At 40.8% G+C, this 19,849-nt stretch overlaps 1 protein-coding gene across 1 annotated transcript in view; it reads left to right on the forward strand.

Annotated features, from left to right (window-relative positions):
• ccdc142 (coiled-coil domain containing 142) overlaps positions 1-19,849 on the forward strand; it is a 121,676-nt gene that overhangs the window by 33,516 nt on the left and 68,311 nt on the right. The window contains exon 7 of the mRNA XM_039751767.1: positions 13,603-13,770. Within this exon, the coding sequence (XP_039607701.1) occupies positions 13,603-13,770 (168 nt within the window). The remainder of the gene's footprint in view (positions 1-13,602; positions 13,771-19,849) is intronic.

A 19,849-nucleotide genomic window follows, 5' to 3' on the forward strand; every position in this document is an offset into this window, starting at 1 on the left:
ACCTTATAAAGGGAGATCTGTAATCTTTTTTGCTTACTTTTGAAACATTAGAACAAACATCATTGTTTTGCATCAGAGTGCTATACATGTAGCACCAGTCAGATTTTTTTTAGAATGCTTAATTATAGTTTTGCTGTTATGGCTGGTGGAACGTTTAGTACATTATCTAAAGATAACTGTGTAAATGAAAAAAAGAATAGTTACTTGGAACTTTAAGACTTAAGACTTATGTTTATGCAGAGGTAAAAGTGGCACTGCTTTAATCTATTTTTCCTGTCAATATACCATATTTGTATTTGGGCAGAAATATAGGTAAAACAACAGTGTTCATCTTGATGCTGAGAGCTCTGCTACTGTGACACAAATGGAAAAATGACATCGATATAGATTCTATTAATATTTTTTTAGTTTCATCTGTTGGTAGCAATGCTTTTTTTTGCCTGTGTTTCTTTATTCTCTTAATTGTACAGATGAGTGTAAACTGCTTAAAAAACGTAAATATTAAAGAGCCTAAATTCCTATATGACATATTGTTTATTAACACATAGTTGCTTATTTAACACTGTATAGGGTTTTATTCACGGTTATACAATTTACAAACTTGTCAGAGTTTCCTTATTGTTCCTTTGTGGCACCTTCTGTTAATTTATAGGAGACTAATTGAAATACTTGGAAATTACAAATTTCAAGCCTAGAATCTTATTGGAGGATATTGCAATACATTTTGTTTACTACTGTGGCTTTTTTAAATTTTTTTAATTATGTTGCAAATCAAGGTCCATAAAATTACCACATATGGCTCCTCACTGGTCTAAGGTAAAAAAAAAATCCAGAAAATTTATATATAAAAAATATAACAATAACACATATAAAAATAAAGGAATGTTTATTTAGGAACTTTTTTTTCTTGTTTTCTTTCAAATTTCACAAATGTATCAAAGTCCAGTCCAGTCACTAGTACTTGATAAAGCAGCTATGCTCAGCATTAAAGCACAGGTAGACCTTGCAGACCCCTCAAGATGTTCCCCTTCCTAAAGCAGTACTTGCAGGTCTGGTGGTTGGCATGAAACGGGCTCAAGTCAAACCTCACAGAATTATCTGGTGTGTGGCTGCAGTGTCCCTGGACAGGTATGTGGTCATCACTAGAGGTGCTGAGGTGGGGGCGGGGGCCGGGGGGACGACGAGCCGTAACTGCTTTCGGGCTACTGGCACTCCTGAACACCATAATCTTCAACTTCTTTAGTGACAAGTCATCCACAGCTAGTGCCTTACAGTCCCGTCTGTAGATGAACCAGGTGTTCATGAGGCTGACATCAATTGCATATGCAAACATCCACATGTACCAATTCTTGGAATTCATGGGGGTACAGCAGAGGTGAACTAACATGTTGCTGTTGTCAGTGAATCCCAAGTTGGCATTGTAGCTTTTGATGATAGCAGGGCAGCTCACTTTTTGCTTCCTGTTGTCACTATGGTACCAGTAGACTGAGGACATGGGCTACACCCCCATGTGTGTTGACAGCAGAGTGACATTTTTGTCCTTCCACGTGAGGGCCTGGATCCCATCATCATTGGTGACATAGTCACACATACAACAAGTGACGGCATTCTTGTTCATCTTCTTGGGGGCCGAATTACCTGATGAAGTACTAAAATGGAGTCACAAAAAGAAAAAAAATAAGAGAGTGCTGGTACTCAGGCAGGACTGGGCTGCCCAGGTCAAACTTCTTCCAGGTAGTTAGATTTTCTGCTCTTTCCAGGTAGTTAGATTTTCTGCTCTCTTCCTCTTCTTGGTGAGTCTCCTGGCTTGTGGTGCTGGCTGGTCTTTGTCCTCTTCCTCATTGTCATCCTCGCACTTTTTTTTTTTTTTTTTAAAAAACTCCATTGCAGGCTGCATAAAGTACCTCTTGGCAGAGAGACACATGTCACTTGGGCATGAAGTGTCCAGGTTGTGGGTGGATGGGGTGAAGTTGATGTCTGCCACAACATTACCTTCCTCCTGGGACCTCTCATCGTCACTGATAGTGGGGTGAGCTAGCACAACAGTAGTCTCTCTCTTTCCATAAAAGAGCTGAGTAGACAGCTGCAAAAGAAAAGCGAGTACGTTTTTGAGTCAATATGAAGCCCACTTTGAGTTATTTGTGAATGGAAATAGTAACAGTGAAGTGTAGACAGAATGAAAAAAAGAATATTGACATATAAATTGTAAATATGTAATAAGAAGTGAAAAATAGCATTATACAGTAAGTACTGGTGAAACCATTTATTTTATCTTATAATTCAATCAGAAAAACTAAATATAGCACTAATAATGAGTTACTAAATCAATTTTAACAGTAATAAGGCTCACAGTAAAAATCGCCAAAATCACACATATTTCACTCCACTTTCTGAAAATGTTTTTGTTAGATTGTGTTATTGTTCATGTTTGCCTATAATGTCGATATAATAATTATAAAAAAATTATTTCTCAACTGAGGCCCTCCACCTGTGTCCTTGACCCAATACCAACACATTTTTTCCAAAGAAGTATCGGGCGTGCTAAGTATAGTAAGTGATAGTATTCTTCACATAGTAAACTCGTCATTAGATACGGGGGTCTTCCCAGACTGTCTTAAGACTGTTGTAGTTGAACCCCTGCTCAAGAAAAATAATATTGACTCCTCTGCTTTTGAAAATTTTAGACCTATTTCTAACCTGCCTTTCTTAAGTAAAATTCTAGAGAAGGCAGTCATTATGCAGCTTAATGATCACCTCAGTAAATATGCTATTCTTGATGTTTCAGTCGGGTTTCAGAACAGATCACAGTACAGAAATTGCACTCGTTAAAGTAGTAAATGACTTGCGGGTAAATGTAGACAGAGGTCGTTTATCTGCTCTTATTCTTTTAGATCTGAGTGCCACGTTTGATACCATTGATCACGGTATTCTTAGAAATCGCCTTAGTCAATGGGTGGGCCTCTCTGGCAGTGTCTTAAATTGGTTTGAATCCTACCTGACAGGTAGAAAATTCTTTGATAGTTGTGGTAATTATACTTCAAAGACGCATGATATTCTATATGGTGTTCCACAAGGCTTTATCCTGGGTTCGCTGCTCTTTTTGATTTACATGCTTCTGTTAGGTCAGAATATCTCGAGGCATAACGTGAGCTACCACAGCTATGCTGATGACACACAGCTGTATTTATCAATAGCACCTGACGACCCAGACACTTTTGATTCACCGACACAGTGTCTCACTTGTGTTTCCGAATGCGTGAGTAGTAATTTTCTCAAATTAAATAAAGAGAAAACAGAACTTTTACTGATTGCCAATAATGGCAAAAGTTAGACCTCTTATAACATTGCAAGATGCTGAAAAAGTAGTTCACGCTTTTGTTTTCAGTCGGCTAGATTACTGTAATGCACTTCTCTCAGGACGACCCAAAAAAGACATCAATCGATTGCAACTAGTGCAGAATGCAGCTGCTAGAATGTTAACTTGGGAACGAAAATCCGCGCACAGCACCCCAGTTTTGATGTCACTACACTAGTTAGCTGTGTCATTTAGAATTGACTTTAAAATACTGCTTATGGTTTACAAAGCCTTAAATAATCTCGCTCCATCTTATATTACACTCCAAATCATAACTTTAGATCTTCAAATGCGTGTCTACTTAGAATTCCAAGAGCTAAACTTAAAAGAAGTGAAGTGGTGAGACGGCCTTCTGCTGTTATGCACCTTGTGGAGACTGGCCCGGACACAGACAGGCAGACACATTCATTTTTCCCACCACACGTTTATTTACACTATTTACAAAAGTCCTAAGTGCCACACAAACCCAAGTCCCCAAAGTCCTGGCCACACTATGCCTTTCTTGCGGTGGAAGTGCTGAGGTCCAGGGCTCCAAAGACATGGGGGCGCCCCCTGGTGATGACCACTGGCCGCTACAGGGTTGAGCTGCAAAGCTCTGTAACTGTGGTCCCCATAGCAACAAGGGTGGCTGCCCCCACTTGGTCCGAGATGGGCGCACGCCCTCTTCCGGTCCTCCAAGGCGTCCCGGCCGGATATCGCCCCAGGCATCCCTGACAGTGCCCCACCGCCAGCGAAGACCACTCGGGAGGAGTGGCACGCTCCGCAAGGGCAGCTTACCCCCGAAGCAGGGTCCTACTCCTGAGCCACCGGGGTCCAACTCTGCACCCTGGGGCCTGCTCCTTCGGCACTCTCTCAGAGGTTGTCATGCCCCTTTGGTTGGAGCCACTCGCACCCTCATAGCCTCTGCCAGTTGTGGCAGCACCCCCTCGCCAGTGGAGAGTCCTCCTGTCAGACGGCCCGTCCCATAAGGGCAGGTTCCCAACGAAGCGGGTCCTACTGCTTGTCCAGGGTCCAGTCCTGTAACAAATAGAAACAAGGGGGCAGAGCCGCTGCCTGCACATCCTTCCCTGGCGTCTCTCTGTGCTGCGCACTGGCAGCGTTCCCCCCTCCAACCCGCACCCTGGTACTTGCCTGTTCGGCACCCCCTCCGTGGGTTCCGTGTCCCTCCTGTCGATGAAACAGACATGACCGCCTGCAGTCCTTTCCTCTCTGCTGACCTCATGGGTTCCCTCTGCCCCTGCAGAGGGCGGCCAGCAACCGGACGTGAGCCTCCTGCCTCACGTCCTCCCATATCGGAGGAACCGGCCTTTTTTCCTCTGGGACGCCGTGACGGTATAGGTCTGAGCATGACAAACGCTCAGATCCGATCCTGTCTGCGTCCCCACAGAGCGACGGGAGACTGTCGCGGGCTCGGAGCATAGGGCGCTAGGACCCAGGGCACTTATCAGCCCTCGTCTTGCCAGCCCTTGCGATGTCTCTCCCCTCACCTCACGCACAGCACTCACCGCCGCATCCTCTGTTGGAGAACTGCCTACTCGATGCCGGTCATTCGTATCACGGCCAATTTCGACAAGTTCTCCTTTATGCTTTACGGGGTCGGCTGTACTCACCATCCGCGCCGTCCCTCTCCTGCTGAAGAATCCAGCGTTGCGCCGTCTTGTTGCCGTTTGCAGCACTTCAATTGACGCGACCGCCTTCCTCTCCAGTACCAGCAACTCTGCCCTGGGGGGCACGCAGCACCTGTAACAACCGCTGCTCTGCAGGCTGTAGGCAGGCCTCCAGCTCACGCAGAGCAGCCGGCTAAGACAGGAAGTTAGCCGACGGTGAGCTCACCTGTCTGTCAGCAACACACGCAGGCGACCTCTTCCTCTGGCCCACTCGGGGCTCTCCCGGGCACGAGACGGACATTCCTTGGTCCCGCCTCTATACAGTCATTGGCAGGCACACAAGACACACCGGCCAATCCCGTGCCTGTCAGCAGATGGGACTTCCGGTCCGCAGCCATCTTGGCTCTCCTCTTCCTGGTGCGATGGCATTTTTGGGCTTGTAGCTGCTGCCACGCCGCTGGAGCCCCGCAATTCGGCATGCCCCCGCCACTGATGTGGATCCAGGCAGCCCCTGCGCTGGGAACAGAAAACACACTCGGCCCCACAGGGCCGGTTGCCAATACGCAGGGAACTTGCCTCCCGGATTCCATCTGCACGGGGAAACGTCCCCGGCATGGCTGCACAGGGCGACACCACATTGCGGGCGCCTCCAGGGCCGGCATGCTCGTCGGAACCCGCTGCTGTCTTGCCCTGGCCGTTGTCTCTGTCCTGCACCAGGTGAGAACCAGTCCTCCACGGGCCGGTAGCGATCTGCTGTGCGACTCTGTGTCGGGCTATGGGCACGCCGCACCCGCGGCACGTGTGTGGGTGCACCTGCTGTGCTGTGCCGACCACAAAATTATTTTGTGATGGGGCCCTCCGCCTTGGAACAGGCGGAAAGTCCCATTTGGGATGCCATTTTGGGGGCTGGCCCGAACACAGACAGGCAGACACGTTCATTTTTCCCACCACACGTTTATTTACACTATTTACAAAAGTCCTAAGTGCCACACAAACCCAACAAGTCCCCAAAGTCCTGGCCACACAATGCCTTTCTTCCTCTTCAGGCCACCTCCTTACCTCCTCCAGCAAGCTCAGTCCACTCCACTCCTGACTCCTGCCTCGAATGAAGAGAGGCGGCCCCTTTTATTCACACCCGGATGTGCTCCAGGTGCTTCCCGCCAATCTCCCGCCGACACGCCCCAGTGTGGCGGAAGTGCCGGCTGTATCCCCGGACGCATTCCGGGTGTCCCTGCTCCTCTTCCTCCCAGCACTTCCTGGCACTTCCTGGTGTGGCGGAAGTGCTCAGGTCCAGAGCTCCAAAGGCATGGGGGCGCCTCCTGGCGTTGACTATAGCAACAAGGGTGGCTGCCCCCACATGGTCTGAGATGGGTGCACGCCCTTTTCCGGTCCTCCAAGGCGTCCCGGCCAGGTCATCGCCCCAGGCATCCCTGACAACCTAAAATCTGGAATAGCTTGCCAATAGGAATTCATCAGGGTAAAACAGTTAAGCACTTTAAAACACTGCTGAAAACACATTACTTTAACATGGCTTTCTCATAGCTTCATCTTAGTTAAATCCTGATGCTCTGTATATTCAATTAATTATCATCATTATTCATGGTGGCTCCAAAATCCGTACTAATCCCTACTTTCTCTTCTGTTCTTTTTCCGGTTTTCTGTGGTGGTGATCTACACCACCACCACATCAAAGCACCATGATGTCCTTACATTAATTGATTAAAGATCAAAAGTCCATTATCATCAAATTCTTCCATGAGAACCCTTAATACATTGAGGACTGATTGAGGTCATTTATGTTAGGTAGAATGCCTAAAGGGAGCTGGGCGGTCTCGTGGCCTGGAACCCCTGCAGATTTTATTTTTTTCTCCAGCCATCTGGAGTTTTTTTTCTCTGTCCTCCCTGGCCATCGGACCTTACTTTTAGTCAATGTTAATTAGTGTTCCCTACTTTTAATTATTTATTCTGTCTTTTTCTCTTTCTTCATAATGTAAAGCACTTTGAGCTACATTGTTTGCATGAAAATATGCTATATAAATGAATGTTGTTGATATATGCTATTTAAGTACAAACCAGATTCCAAAAAACTTGGGACACTAAACAAATTGTGAATAAAAACTGAATGCAATGATGTGGAGATGGCAAATGTCAATATTTTATTTGTAATAGAACGTAGATGACAGATCAAACGTTTATTCCGAGTAAATGTATCATTTCAAAGGAAAAATATGTTGATTCAAAATTCCACGGTGTCAACAAATCCCAAAAAAGTTGGGACAAGTAGCAATAAGAGGCTGGAAAAAGTAAATTTGAGCATAACGAAAAGCTGGAAGACCAATAAACACTAATTAGGTCAATTGGCAACATGATTGGGTATAAAAAGAGCTTCTCAGAGTGGCAGTGTCTCTCAGAAGCCAAGATGGGTAGAGGATCACCAATTCCCACAATGTTGCGCAGAAAGATAGTGGAGCAATATCAGAAAGGTGTTACCCAGCGAAAAATTGCAAAGACTTTGCATCTATCATCATCAACTGTGCATAACATAATCCGAAGATTCAGAGAATCTGGAACAATCTCTGTGCATAAGGGTCAAGGCCGTAAAACCATACTGGATGCCCGTGATCTCCGGGCCCTTAAACAACACTGCACCACAACCAGAAATGCTACTGTAAAGGAAATCACAGAATGGGCTCAGGAATACTTCCAGAAACCATTGTCAGTGAACACAATCCACCCTGCCATCCGCCGTTGCCAGCTGAAACTCTACAGTGCAAAGAAGAAGCCATTTCTAAGCAAGATCCACAAGCTCAGGCATTGTCACTGGGCCAGGGATCATTTAAAATGGAGTGTGGCAAAATGGAAGACTGTTCTGTGGTCAGACGAGTCACGATTCGAAGTTCTTTTTGGAAATCTGGGATGCCATGTCATCCGGACCAAAGAGGAGAAGGACAACCCAAGTTGTTATCAACGCTCAGTTCAGAAGCCTGCATCTCTGATGGTATGGGGTTGCATGAGTGTGTGTGGCATGGGCAGCTTGCATGTCTGGAAAGGCACCATCAATGCAGAAAAATATATTCAGGTTCTAGAACAACATATGCTCCCGTCCAGACGTCATCTCTTTCAGGGAAGACCCTGCATTTTTCAACAAGATAATGCCAGACCACATTCTGCATCAATCACAACATCATGGCTGCGTAGGATAAGGATCCGGGTACTGAAATGGCCAGTCTGCAGTTCAGATCTTTTACCTATAGAGAACATTTGGTGCATCATAAAGAGGAAGGTGCGACAAAGAAGGCCCAAGACGATTGAACAGTTAGAGGCCTGTATTAGACAAGAATGGGAGAGCATTCCTATTTCTAAACTTGAGAAACTGGTCTCCTCGGTCCCCAGACGTCTGTTGAGTGTTGTAAGAAGAAGGGGAGATGCCACACAGTGGTGAAAATGGCCTTGTCCCAACTTTTTTGGGAAATTCTGAATCAACATATTTTTCCCTTAAAATGATACATTTTCTCAGTTTAAACTTTTGTTCCGTGATTTATGTTCTATTCTGAATAAAATATTAGAAGTTGGCACCTCCACATCATTCCATTCAGTTTTTATTCACGATTTGTATGGTGTCCCAACTCTTTTGGAATCCGGCCTTTATAATATAACCATACAAGTAATGCCATATAAATAATAAAAACTACAAAAGGTCACAAAACTGACCATAAACTACAAATTTCACTATTTAAAGCTTGAAAATGTCTGTAAATGGGTTAAATTTCTCTCTGTATTACTGTATAATGTTATACAAACCAGTGCGTTATTAGTTAAAAAAAAAAATACCGAAGTATGGCTTACTAGACACATCAGGCATATTTCTAAAAATGGACTTGCTGTCACCTGCGGTAAAGTATCTATCTATCTATCTATATTAGGCGAATGGGATGACCAAAATGTACAAATGTCAATTTCTTTAATGTTTTCATTTTTATCAATAAGTTCATAAAATTTTATATATATGTTAAATGCCTAGCTCTAAGCAAATGGCATGGGATAGAAATTTAGTAAATTGCTTCTTTAAGTATGCAAAGTATAAATCGACACAGTCACACTCTCTGAATCTGTGTTTCTGAGACCTTTGTTCATTATAATGCTTCACAGACATTTGAATGAAGGAGGATATTTTCTGCTTACTTGGATTCTAGGCACCATCTGGTATATTTTGGGGTGGTATTTTTTTTTATTTTATAATGCCTTTAGAATAGTAAAATATATCTTTGCTGTGCCAGTAAATTTTCTTACATATCTGTTCTGTTTATTCAGAGACTATAACATAGATGAAGGATGCAAGAATTGCCACAGCAGAAAAATCTTCATAGAGGTGCTAGTGTTCCACAGTGCATGTTAAAAGTTCAGAAATGACGCTAATGCAGATTTCTTGCAAGATGAAAGAAACTGGTCTACTGGCAGATATATCTGCATTTTATGACTCTTACTCGTAGTGCTGGCTCTTTGTGAGGAGTTGGTGGCATCCAGTTATGTCTGTTGTAACCTTTTTTAAAGAGTCAATATTGTGTTTAATATTGGAGTATCAATATCATGTTTTTGGCCCATTTCGTGCATTCATGTCCCTCAAACCCACTAGTCTTCCTAGGAGAGATGAATGTCAGATGAGCGTTAACTCCTTTTGAGGTCTCAGGCCCCACCTTTTAGGAAAAAAAAAAAGTTTTTTTTTTTTTTTTTGGCTGCCTGAACATGTCAGGGGGCTTTGGGGGTGCCAGAATGACATTCTTTCTTTTAACTGTGTAGACAATAATTATTTAGCATTAAAAATGTGCCTTTAGTATGTATTATCCAGGGCTGTTTCTGACCTATTAGGTGCTCCCAGAAAGAAAATCAACCTCCTCACTTCACACTACCATACACAGACACACACACGCATGCAAACACACACACAATATGCTAACACAGTTTAGTCACTTATTTAATTAAAAATGAATAAATGTAAATAGAATACTAAAATAATAAGATCTCTTTTGCAAGTAAATTGTCTATGTACCAAAACATACAAAATTGGTATAGAACAATAAAATAACAAATTAGAAATGCTTTCCATGTAAATAAATTGACAGATTCTGAAACTTTTATATAGAAGAAGAAAGTACAACAAATAAATAATATCAGAACATGTCTCTGGTAAATGGTGGGACTTAACATTGCAGATAAAAGTCTCTTTAAAATTTGACACATCTTGCTTTTCTTGCATTAAAATCATTTATAACATCATCATTTGATATATTCCTAGACACGTCTCTGTTAATACTCATCATTGCAAGGCCATCGAGACTGTCTTGTGACATTGTAGACCTGAAGTGAATTTTTATGAGCTTAAGTTTTGAGAAGCTCTTCTCTTTAGAAGCTACAGTTATGGGGGTAGGCCTCTCCTCAGGCTCACTCTCTCACCTTAGTACATGCAGAACTGAGGAACAAGCCAAGCTGGTTGCAGAAATGACAGGAGGAAGCTGCCTGGACTGCACCCGGATTGGTCTTCATTCTCCCAGTGATGCCATGCTTGAAGAGGAGGAGGAGACTGGGACTTAGCTGTGCGTCCGTTTGGGAGGCTGTACATCATGTGGGAAGACCAGGGGGGAAAGAGTCCTGATTTCTGGCCTTGGCAGCGACTAACTGCTGAAGTTGAAGTGGCTTTGCCTCACTGTCATGGTCGTGGCGCACCGGTTGTGGTAATGTGCACATTGCACGAGATGCCTGGCATGCTGTCTGCACTACTGTATGCAACATCACACAGATGGTGCTGTGCATGATGCAGACAGTGCAGGTACTGTTGAGGTGAACATTTCTTTGTGCTTGGGTCCAGTCCTGGCAGTTTTTTTAAATAAAATAAAGATAGGATTCTCTACAGAGAGCTGCAGTATAGGCCCATGACTGGACAGCCTATTTTCAGATATGGCATTTGAGAAAAAAAATGGACAAATTGTTTATGGTGTTGAAAATATTTCTAAAATGCTGCTGCCCAAGAATTGTGCTTACAACTTTTTAGATAGGATTGTCAATGACTGACCATATATCGAAATATAAAGAGTAATCTAAATGTGTACAGTGTGTTTTTTTTTTTTTTCTGTACAACAGTCTGTTCCTGTTTGATTTGAGAATGTTTTGTTACCTTTCGTTATGAAGGGCTGTTTGCAGGCAAGGCTTAGTTTTTGAACTCTGTGTCTAAATATTCTTAGAATTCTTTCAATCGTAATTGTTCCTGTCTTTTCAAGTATTCTTTATTTTTCTCTGCCTTAACCCTAAATTTAGGATGAAACATTCATGATTTAATTCTTAAATGCTATGAAAGGTTCAGCTTGATGTGAATTAAAATTGTGGCCTAACGTATAAAATGAAGAAAAAAAGAGCACTCCAAGCCTCCAAGGTGTCTGAACAGCACATGTTCGGATGGATACAAGACAATGCCCAAGTTACTGAATATCACTTGAAGTACTGTTAAATCAATCATTAAGAAATGGAAAGAGTTAAGTACGGCTGTAAATCTACCTAGAATAGGCTGTCCAATAAAGCATTGTGATCATGCAAGAGTAGACTAGTCATTGAGGCCACCAGGAGACCTTTGATAACTCTGAAAGACTTGCAAGCTACAGTGGCCAAGATTACAGAGACTGTGCATAAAACACCTGTTAACCTAGGTGTTTCACCTGTCGCAGCTTTATGGGAGAGTTGCAAAGACAGAAGACGCTTGGAAAACCCTGAAGTCATTTATTATTTTTGGATTAAAAATGTTTGTTTATCTAAAAAAAAAAAAAAATCCAATCCAACTGAGTATTTGTGGATTCACTTAAAAATGCTGTTCATTCATGATCTCCATGCGAGCCGATAGAGCTTGAGCAGTTTCGTAAAGAAAAATGGTTAAAATTGCAGTGTCTAGTAGATGTACAAAGCTGATAGAGACCTGTCCACATAAACACAAAGCTGTAATTTCTGTCAATGGTGCATCTAATACTGAGTTAAGGTGATAAATACATACATAATCAATTTTTTTTGTGTTTTATTTTTATAATTATTTGAGATCACTTTGCCCAGATCTGTTTTCATTTTGATTTTAAAGAGACTTTCACTGTTGATCAGTGTCAAAAAAACTATTTGAATTTACTGTGATTCAATGTAGTATAATAATAAAATCTGAAACCTTTCGGGCAGGGGAGCCTATATTAGCTATGTCAGATTATTTACATAATCGTAGTTCATCAGAGGCAGTCACATTGCTCTCCACTGAGTGCAGGCCGTGTAGTGTGACATGCTGTTTGGCAGGCTGTGCATCATGTGGGAAGACCGGGGTTGAGTCCTGACTCCTGGCCGTGGCAGTGGCTAACTGGTGAAGTTGAAGTGGCTCTGCCTCACTATCATGCTCATGGCGCACTAAGAGTGACTCAGGCCAGTGAGTCTGCAACTTGGCCCGAAAAGGTCAAACTTATTTGATTTTTGTCTTAAGACATAGGGGCAGGCTGTGTATGCATGAGGGCTGTCAACCAGTACAAGTGCAATGCATATAATCCAGCGACTGGAAATAAGTCAGTGCCTAAAAATGGTTTTCTGCAAGAATAGAATAGATTTATTGTAAGTGGTTGAGGTGAACACCTTTCACTCAATAGAGGGGATTTTAAAGGGGGTTGGTGCAATATTAGCAATCTTCAACGCTGTATTTTATGAGTTAGCTTACTGAAAGTTTGGGATAGATATCATTTTAAAATTAAACTTCTAGAAAATATGTGACCTTCCCCAACTCCCACTGCCAGGCTCAGGTAATGGCTTCCTCACAGGGTGCCACACCAAGCCTTCCTTTACACCTGCAGCTCCTGCTGCCTCTTCCTGGACTTGCATGGCGAGTAGCTCCAATGAACAGTGCATCCCTCCAACTCCGCTCAGAGTGATCCACTTCATTCTCTCTCTCTCTCTCTCTCTCTCTCTCTCTCCTGCCCTTTTCTCCATCCTTTAACCTCCATCTTTTCTGTTCTTTATCTCATCTGTTTCTCCCTCTCTGCCATGTGGTCTTTTACTGCCGGTTTTCAAAGAGGGCGCAGGTGTAATGTGTCGCTCCCTCCAAGGTAACGATGAACCACCTGACTGATGCTTGCACATGCAGTCAGTCAGGCACACCAATCATACCAGAATGAAGCACATTTGCGCACCCTCCCATGCCCGATTTGGAGCCTGCACTTTTGCAGAGAATGAATACAATACATTCTGTTTTTATTTTCCAATCTTCAATGTGATTAAGATGTAACAAAGCACCTTGTTTAAAAGTATTCATTTTATTGTAATTTTTCATTATTGTTAGAGCTCAGATTAGTGAGGCTTACAAAGTTTTTATTTTTTAGATAAGTAAATATCCACCTCATTATTTAATAAAAATACTTTTAATATTATGCATGCAGTAATCTCTATTTTTTTTCAGTGTTTGTTAACTCTGTTCTGTTTTTTGCCCTTGTGCTCAATGTTCATAAGATACTTCTCGGCACAGTTATATCCACACCAGTGATGTCTAGATATTGTGCTCATGCATAACTTTTAGATATGCTTCTTCATAAAGTAACTTTCCAGTAAATTAATATTTTCATTTTGCATTTATTTTAGTGTTATGCAGGACATTGGGTACAGGATTTCTAGACAAATGCCTTCCTACCCCTGTCAGCAAGGAGCAAACCTCTGCACGGACCAAAACAGCTGAGATACTTCAGCAGCTGTTCTTTCCTCTTCATGTCATGCTCAACTGCAATGATTTAGAAGCCAAAGGAAATGAAGGTATTATACAATTTTATTTTTTTCTGCCCCACCCCGCTAATTTAACTCTGATTTGACTTACTGGTAACATCATCATTTGTCTGTTTTGTGTTACATTTCTTACACATGTATGTTTATTCTGTTGAATATTAAAACTGGAATTGCTGATATTCCTTTTGTTCCTGTACGGGATTTGTGTTGGTAGAGTCCCTTTTATTCATGTCATCTACTGTACAGTTTCTGTTTCCCCGAAGTGTGTACATGGTTACGACAAAACCTTTAGGTGACAGCAAGTCAAAGTGCTGCTATGTGTGTGGTATCCTTGTTGGACTGCAGATAGGATGATGCAGTATTATAACTTTTTTCGTATTGGTGTTCCATTCTTTACCATGTAATTTTAATAAAAGCCTTTTTTAAAGAGGCAATTGTTTTTATTATATTTCTCACTTTCTCTTGAGAGCAGTGTATTATATCACTGTCCTAAAAAAGGTTTAGCTTGTATTTGCTTCATGTGTTTAGATGCATTACTTTTAGCTTTGAAGCCTTGACTATGCCAGCATATAGAAGTTAGGCGTGTCACCTAAATGTGTGATGTATTTATTGTATGGATGGCATTGGTTTTAATAATTTTTGACCCAAGACCTAAATGCTTCTTGTAAGCACAGGGATAGTCACTGACATATATACCAGATATACCCTGCCCTGCTGCTTTTGATTCAATACACATTAAAGTGGTTTTGAAAATTTGTTAAAGTTTTTTATTTTGCATTTGCAAAAATATACATAGGCATATTATTTATAAATTGTAATTAATATATAATTTTCTCTTCTGTCTTTGATTTAAACATTTATATCTAGACCAAGGTACAATATCTGGACTGAGTCAAATTACTTCTTGGTATGGTGTGTGTTAGGAAATTGAATCCTAGTCCATTTGTTTTAAAAATATTATTCTTCATGTATTGAATGTTACTTGAACTCATCATTTTATCGACAAAGTCTTTACACTGGTAGTAATGATCACAATAATATTTGTTTATATAGCACATTTCACATATTGAAAGCTGCTCAAAGCACACATTTACAATAAAACCTTAGAGAAATTTTCAATAAAACCTTATATAAGTGTGTTTAGTTACAAAACAATAAATTGATACAGGTAAAATATGCTACGGATGCTAATAATAATTCTTAGGAAAGCAAATTTAAAATATAAACTAAAGGATGGTTTCTGGTTATGGTGGTCTTGATTTATGGAAGTTCCACAAATACAAACTCTTAGTTCCACAAATACAAGCTTTTCTCATCTGAATTTCAATTTATTTTCATTTAGGTACTTCCACTTTTTACTTACAAATGAAGCAAACTATTTTTAAAGTGGATAAATACAGAAAAGCCATCACTAACACATTGTATTTTGTTGCAGCATGTGCTTTATCATGTTTATTCAGTTTTGTGTTTTTGTACGCATGTTTCCCTAAATACAGACAGCCACGCAATAACTTCCATCACAGGTAAGTAACTAGATCAGTAGCTGGCTGTTCAGATGAGCTGTAGAACCTACTGCTTGTAATTCCCAGTATATTGCAAGTACACATCCCAGCCATACAGTCTTAAGGACTATAGCTGTTGAGAGCAGGAAGTGACACTCAGTAATTCCTCATCAAACACCGCACAATTCACACAATTGTCAGCTAGTGTTGGATTTTTCTGCCATCATTATGTGTTTTTCAAATTAATAAGATACTGAATCATCAAGCTGCAAATTTTAAATATAATGTAATCTACAGATCAGTCATGAGAAAGAAACAAATTCCTTAGGTGTCAGAGGGCTAAAAGCAGGGGTTTAGCTGTCTAGAGGAGGCAACATTTGCAAACCGCAGGGGTGAGAGAGAGCAAGAGCACTTACACTGTGAGTGCTTTGGAGGTGCTGCTTTGCTTCTAAAGTTCTGGTTGTATAGCCATTGGCTAGTTTTGTGTAGGATCCAAGCATTAGGTTCGCTGACAGTGTTGGGGAAAAATGTGGCAGATGTTGCCATTGCTAACAGGCGAGTGGTGTGAGGTGGATTAAGTGGCATGGACTGTGCAATTGAGAGCACATTTAGCTGCATGGAAAGAGCCCAGAAAGACTAAGGTCCTGATGGCCAAAAAAATGATACCTTGATTTTTGTCATTAAGGAATCAGTGGTCTGTTTAAGGGTCTGCTGCCACCAGCAGTGTCTTGATAGCTAATGCCATTCTTCTGATCCTCACAACCTTGTGAGTCATTACAGTAAAGTTGACATATTGTACATACAGTGCATCGGGAAGTATTCACAGCGCATCACTTTTTCCACATTTTGTTATGTTACAACCTTGTTCCAAAATGGATTAAATTCATTTTATTCCTCAGAATTCTACACACAACACCCCATAATGGCAACGTGAAAAAAGTTTACTTGAGGTTTTTGCAAATTTATTAAAAAGAAAAAAAATAAGAAAGCACACGTACATGCACTGTGAATACTTTCCGGATGCACTGTACCTGTTGTTTTAAATTTTAAACAGCAAGACACACATAATTTTAACTAAATTACTGTAATATTGCTTCATTACAATATTATTAATGCATCTGAAACAGTTTTCTTTAAAATAAGTAATAAAGTATTATGCTTGTTTGTTGATTTCCCATTAACAAAATTTTTCAGTGTATATTCTGACCTGCATACAAAATTGGGTTATTAACATCATCAGGGGCCTCATGTATAACGCCGTGCGTAGAACTCGCACTATAACATGGCGTAAGCACAAAAGCCGAAATGTGTTTACGCACAGAAAAATCCAGATGCAGGAATCTGTGCGCATCTAACTTCCACGTTCTTCCGTTACATAAATCCCGATCAGCGTGAAAACTAACGCCGCACGCGATTATGTAACGCCCCAAATCCTCCCAGAATTACGCCTATTTGAATATGCAAATCAATACAAATCGCCCTTAAGCGCAGCCTTCTGTGAAAAGACAATGGGAAAAGCACGGGGAAAATATAAGAATTTCAGCGAATACCAAGTGGAGGCAAAGGAAAAACATACTATTTGTTCAAATAAACCGTGGTATAATCAACAAAAGGAAGTTGATCGAGTGACATAGCGTGTTGGAGAAACTTGAAAGCTCACGTTCACAAAACCGCACAGTGCCGAAAATAAAAAAGAAGTCACATATCAAAGTCGCCGTGAAAAGCCGAGTTGTAGCCCACTGTCTGAGTGTCATATGAAAGCTTATTAGGGTACAGAGAAAAAAGGCACACGGTGGGGAAAAAGCACGAAATGTCAACTTCAATCTCGACATTTCCACTTTAATCACGTAGTTTATTTTGTCATTTAGTAGAACATCATCTTAAAATCGTTTAATTAACCAGTTTCTCAAATCACATCGTAATTAAAGTAGCACGTTAAATGCTTTGTTTTGTATTTGATCTTCTACTCGTATGTGCTTTATGTGTGTAAATCACTACTTGCTTCTTAAACTGGCTCTCTTCCTCCAACTGGACACAGAATCCATGACATTCGTGATATTACAGCTCTCTGAATAACTAAAATACTGAGATGTATACGTGATATCATTTTCATGATGATAGGAGCTAAAGCACATTATTAAACATGGGTTTCATGAACCTCGTGCTCATGACAAGCATTTATCTTTTGTCAAAATTTGTCGCTGCGTTTTTAGCTGTGTTGTTATTTTCTCTTTCTGTTTTATATTTAATATATCTTGGCGTGGCTGCCCCAAGAGTCCTTGCTTTTTTTTCCCCAAGTATCCGATCGCCATACAATCAGCTCTGTAATAGACGTTAAGCCATCTGTAAGCTTAGCGCCGATTCTTCAAAACGTTTAAAGAACATTGAAATATCTTCGTAGTACATGTTTAATTATTCTATCCTTCACGACACTCCCAGTGAAGAATATAGATTATTTAAATGAAGTTCAAGTTTGATCTGTATAATTTAACAAACATATTTTGCTACATTTCACCTTAAAAATGATATCGTCATCATATGTAAATACGCGCTTTATAAAGTGACTCAGGTTGTGTAATATTATAACTGTAGTGCAAGTTTACAGTGGGGTGATTGTACTTATAAGTCCTAACAGTTCTACAAGGTGCAATTGATTGAGTGCATTTAAAGTTCTTGGGATTAAACTGTTTCTGAACAGCGAGGTCCGTACAGGAAAGGCTTTAAAACGTTTTGCCGTGGCAGAGACAGCGTGCTTAATGCCGTATACCGATAATTCTCTTTCCGATCAGCTGCTGCTGTGATTCACACTCAGATACAGTGATATAAATACTCCGAGTCATGCAGTGAGAGTAATATGGAAAAAGATGATCCGCTGTGGCAACTCCTAACGGGAGGAGCTGAAAGAAGAAGAAGAAGGAGAAGTGAGAGCAGTTATGGTATTTGGAGTACTATGGCTATTCCCTGGCCCATTATATTGTTACGAGTTAATTACAATCAGATGCATTACACTAATAAACAATATGCGGTTAGTTTCTGTGTATTTATAAAGCCGCGTCATGAAAATAATGAGTAATCACACAGGAACAGTACCATTGCTTTAACGCTGGGTGCCGCCAGTTTGCAAAACCGAGCGGAGAACTTGTGAACGACAAGGCATTAGGTACCGTGGAAAAGTGCGTGGCTTTACGCCAAGTGTAGGTTTTATACATCGCGATTTGAACGTCGAAAAGTTCTTATGCAACATTTCTGTGCGTACGCACCGTTTATACATGAGGCCCCAGGATTGGAACTTATTTGTAACCTAAGATACACTTTTAAAATAAGTAACATAAAAAGACACTGAACCTGTTAACTGTTTGAAATGATAATGTGATAGTTATTAGGTTATTGTTTTTACAGTAGTTATGACTATAAAGCAAAAGAGGAGAGGAAGTGAACTTCAGGGATCTGAAACCTGGAGAACATTTATTTCTGGGTACCAAGGTCATCACTAGTTCAAGAATACAAATATTTGTTAACTAACCCTAAATGACCACCTGACACCTCCTTTGCTATATTACATTATCTAAGTGTCACACACATGCGAGTAGGAGGCAGCTAAAGGGTCTGAATAATTGTAATAAAACATCCGACCAGGGTGCAGCGGAGTGCACTGACTGTCTTTCTTAGTTCCCTGCAGACTTTTCCCGGGAAATCCTGAAAGCTTCCCGCGCCTCAGAAGACATCACTTCCGGAGCCGGCCCCTGTTCGGATGTCACTTCTGGTTCTGGCCATTTTGATTGACATCATCTTGCTCTATTGTAACCATTTCTGTTTTGGACACTGTTCTATGCACATTGTGCTTCAAAACATAAACTTTTGCAGCTGGGAAAAACAATATACGGGTGGCTGCCCCAAATCTTTATGATATCTTTTGTGTATTCTTATCACACTACAGTCTGTCTTAATTTCTTGGGGATCTCATGATTCCAGAGATGCTGTTAAAGCAGGATTGCTGTGAAAATTCAAAAAACGTTTAGTTGCTTAGAATGCCAAAGCAGGATCCCAAGAAAGAAAAATTATTAATAACTAATGATAATGCTAAATGGATCATGTTTTCGTTACACTGCAAACAGTTGTGGTGAATAAACTAAGCTAACATAATTTCAGTATTTATATATACATATATTGAGAGTTTTACCATTTTTAAATAAGACCTAATAAACCGTTCAAAAATGCCAAACTGAAAATTGTGCTTCTGCATAATCTTAAAATGTTCTGCCATGCTTACTTAATGAATCTCTGTGGTGAGCCATTGTAAGTTTTGGTGCATAAAACCAAAAAGCATCATCAACATCAGTTTTTTTTAATGCTTCATTATAGGTAGGTTGGATGGAGAGAATTTGAAGAGAAACCAACTTTGGGTATATGGGAACAAGAATTCCTGAAGTTGAAGTTGCAAAATTGTTAAGAGCCTTGCGTACAATTCAGAATACTTAAAATGCAGTACTTAAAGATACTGAAGTCAAGAAAGTATGGTGAAAACCGGTGCTAATGCTCATTCTTTTTTTTTTTTATCATGACTCAGGCTGTAGCTTGTTCTAAATTGAACAGCAAATGTATTTTGT

The sequence above is a fragment of the Polypterus senegalus genome, chromosome 4, assembly GCF_016835505.1.
Source record: "Polypterus senegalus isolate Bchr_013 chromosome 4, ASM1683550v1, whole genome shotgun sequence".
Taxonomy (NCBI): domain Eukaryota; kingdom Metazoa; phylum Chordata; class Cladistia; order Polypteriformes; family Polypteridae; genus Polypterus; species Polypterus senegalus.